Raw genomic sequence first — 2,572 nt, 5'->3', positions numbered from 1 at the left:
AAAATGAATGGCAACCGGTGAGTACATGACACTTTGGATCATATAACAATTCTGGTTGTCCTACATATTACTTTTATTTTCATTTTACAGGATATGTGTTGTTCACAGACAGAAATAAGTGCAATCGTCCCCATACCCCAAGCACCTGAACAGAATGATGCTCAAATAGCTAAGAAGCGGAGAGTAGGCGGCCAAAGACCCCTGCTGACAGCAGGTGAAGTCACCAGCCACAAAATGTGCACCTATTGTGGGGAAAATCTGGCTTTAAACCTGAAGGCAGGTCAAAAACCCAATGTGAAGCGTCATTTGGCCTTAAAGCACGCCTCTCATTTGTGCTTAGAAATGGGCAGTGCTATTGATTGTGAAGATGAGGGAGTCAGTGACATGAAATTCATACAACACCTTGATAAAGTTGATCACATTTACAATAGTCTCAAGAGTCATGGATACAAAATAGTTCCAGCATGCAAATACTTTGAACTAAAGTAAGTGCCTAACTGCCATACTTTAAAAACGGTGTTATAAATTGCATTTCTTTAATAGAAATTTTTAACATGTTTGCAGTAACACCGCTATGCTCCCTGAAGAAGCTAGTCTTGAGGACAAGGAAAAACTTTTCCACGAGTTTTTCTCTGAGGCGAAAAGTGCATTTTATAGATACCAAGTAATTTACTTGAAAGGTATTATGATACCAGAGAATTATGAGGACCTGATGGTAATGTCTAACAACTCCAACTATAATGATGTGCAATGGGAGAACCAAAAACCATCTGGTACTAACTTTTCTTTAAATGCATATGAACTTACTGCAGAGGAGGACAGTGAACATGCTTTAAATATTAAAGGTCAACTCGCTCACATTGTTCTGGCCTGGGCGTAAACTTCATGGTTTGTATCTGTAAAAATTCTTTTCATTTTGTTTATAGTACTGTTACTTAATATCTAGTGTCTGTATAAACACAACTTGTCTCTCCGTGCTACATTATGAGGGTTTTGGCTAGATGATGCCACCACTGTATATTAGAATGCACCATTGTATCACTGCATAACGACCCCCAACGTTCCTTTATACTTACTTGCACAAGCAAATGTGATCAGCTTGAAGTTATTTGAAAATAAATGTACCTTTATATATTTCCAAAAATGTTAATTACTGATGTATATTTGCAGTTAACCCAAAAGTGAGAACTATTAACATGAATAAACTGAGGTACCAGTATGTACATCAGATAACATATTCTCATTCGTCAATTTTTTTTTTCTTAACTCTTCTAGACTAAAACTGTGCACATCTTCAAAGTTGTAAAAAGTTTCTTAATGAAATCTAGAATTCTTGTACACATGCCAGCAAAGCAAAAGACATTTTTAACACATGGGATACCAACGTCTTAAGACATAGAATTAAAAATACCACAGATTTTTATTATTATTTATTGGCCAAATTTGTTGTAATACATGGTATTTTGTAGCCTAAGTTAATCCTCTCCTTCAGCAGTAGACAGATAACATTCTTAATGCAAAGGAGGTCCTCTGCAACTCACTTCAGAGCATTGTGCATGTCTTAAATGTAGTACACAGCTTGAAAAAAATTACTGAAAACTATGAGTACTACATAATAAAAGTTATGACATTGTTATAATAGGATGCGTAGATGGAGAGGAAAAATAATTAAAAATACTACATACAACATTATGCAGAGGAGGTCTTTGAGACTTACCTTGAGGAAATTGTACATTCCTTCCATAAAGCGTACAACAGAAGGGTGAAATTAAAACAAAATTGCACAAAAGTGAAATTGAAACAAAAAAGCATTGTTAAATTGTTAATGGAAAACCTATATACAGAGACAAAAAAAAAATAATTAAAAATACCACAGATAACATTATGCAAAGGTCTTGGAGACCAACTTAAAAGAAATCGTGCATTTCTTCAATAAAGTGTATAACACAAGGGTGAAAATAAACAAAGTTGCACAAAAGTGACATTGAAACAAGGATATATAGTTTAAATGGAATCCGTATACACCAGCTAAACAAAAGTTATGACATTGTTATAGGATACCTTTATACAGTGACAAAAAATTAAAAATACCACAGATAACATTATGCAAAGGTCTTGGAGACTAACTTAAAAGAAATCGTGCATTTCTTCAATGAAGTGTATAACACAAGGGTGAAAATAAACAAAGTTGCACAAAGGTGACATTGAAACAAGGATATATAGTTTAAGTGGAATCCTTACACACCAGCTAAACAAAAGTTATGACATTGTTATAGGATACCTTTATACAGTGACAAAAAATTAAAAATACCACAGACAACATTATGCAAAGGTCTTGGAGACTAACTTATTGGAAATTGTAAATTTCTTCAATGAAGTGTATAACACAAAGAGTGGAATTCAAACAAAATTGCACAAAGGTGAAATTGAAACAAATATACATAGTTAACATGGAATCCCTATATACCAGCTAAACAAAAGTTATGACATTGTTCTTAATACCTATATACAGAAACAAAAAATTAAGAATACCACAGACAACATTATGTGAAGTAGGTCTTTGAGACTAACT

The 2,572-nt window shown here is 33.7% G+C and overlaps 1 protein-coding gene and 1 long non-coding RNA gene across 2 annotated transcripts in view; one reads left to right on the top strand and one right to left on the bottom strand.

Annotated features, from left to right (window-relative positions):
* Window positions 1-6: 6 nt before the first annotated feature.
* Window positions 7-1,144, top strand: LOC113214192 (uncharacterized). The gene is made up of 3 exons (XM_026433481.2): window positions 7-17; window positions 91-485; window positions 565-1,144. The coding sequence occupies exons 2-3, from the start codon at window positions 94-96 to the stop codon at window positions 878-880; spliced, it is 708 nt and encodes a 235-aa protein (XP_026289266.2). The 5' UTR covers window positions 7-17; window positions 91-93; the 3' UTR covers window positions 881-1,144.
* A 271-nt stretch (window positions 1,145-1,415) lies between these two features.
* The window catches only part of LOC127750708 (uncharacterized), a 6,766-nt gene continuing 5,609 nt past the window's right edge, over window positions 1,416-2,572 (bottom strand). Inside the window, exon 2 of the long non-coding RNA XR_008011820.1 lies at window positions 1,416-2,061. This is a non-coding gene — a long non-coding RNA (uncharacterized LOC127750708). The remainder of the gene's footprint in view (window positions 2,062-2,572) is intronic.

Source organism: Frankliniella occidentalis, unplaced genomic scaffold (assembly GCF_000697945.3).
Source record: "Frankliniella occidentalis isolate FOCC.00 unplaced genomic scaffold, Focc_3.1 Scaffold242, whole genome shotgun sequence".
In the NCBI taxonomy this organism is placed as follows: domain Eukaryota; kingdom Metazoa; phylum Arthropoda; class Insecta; order Thysanoptera; family Thripidae; genus Frankliniella; species Frankliniella occidentalis.
This window is presented reverse-complemented; position numbering and strand designations above follow the sequence as displayed.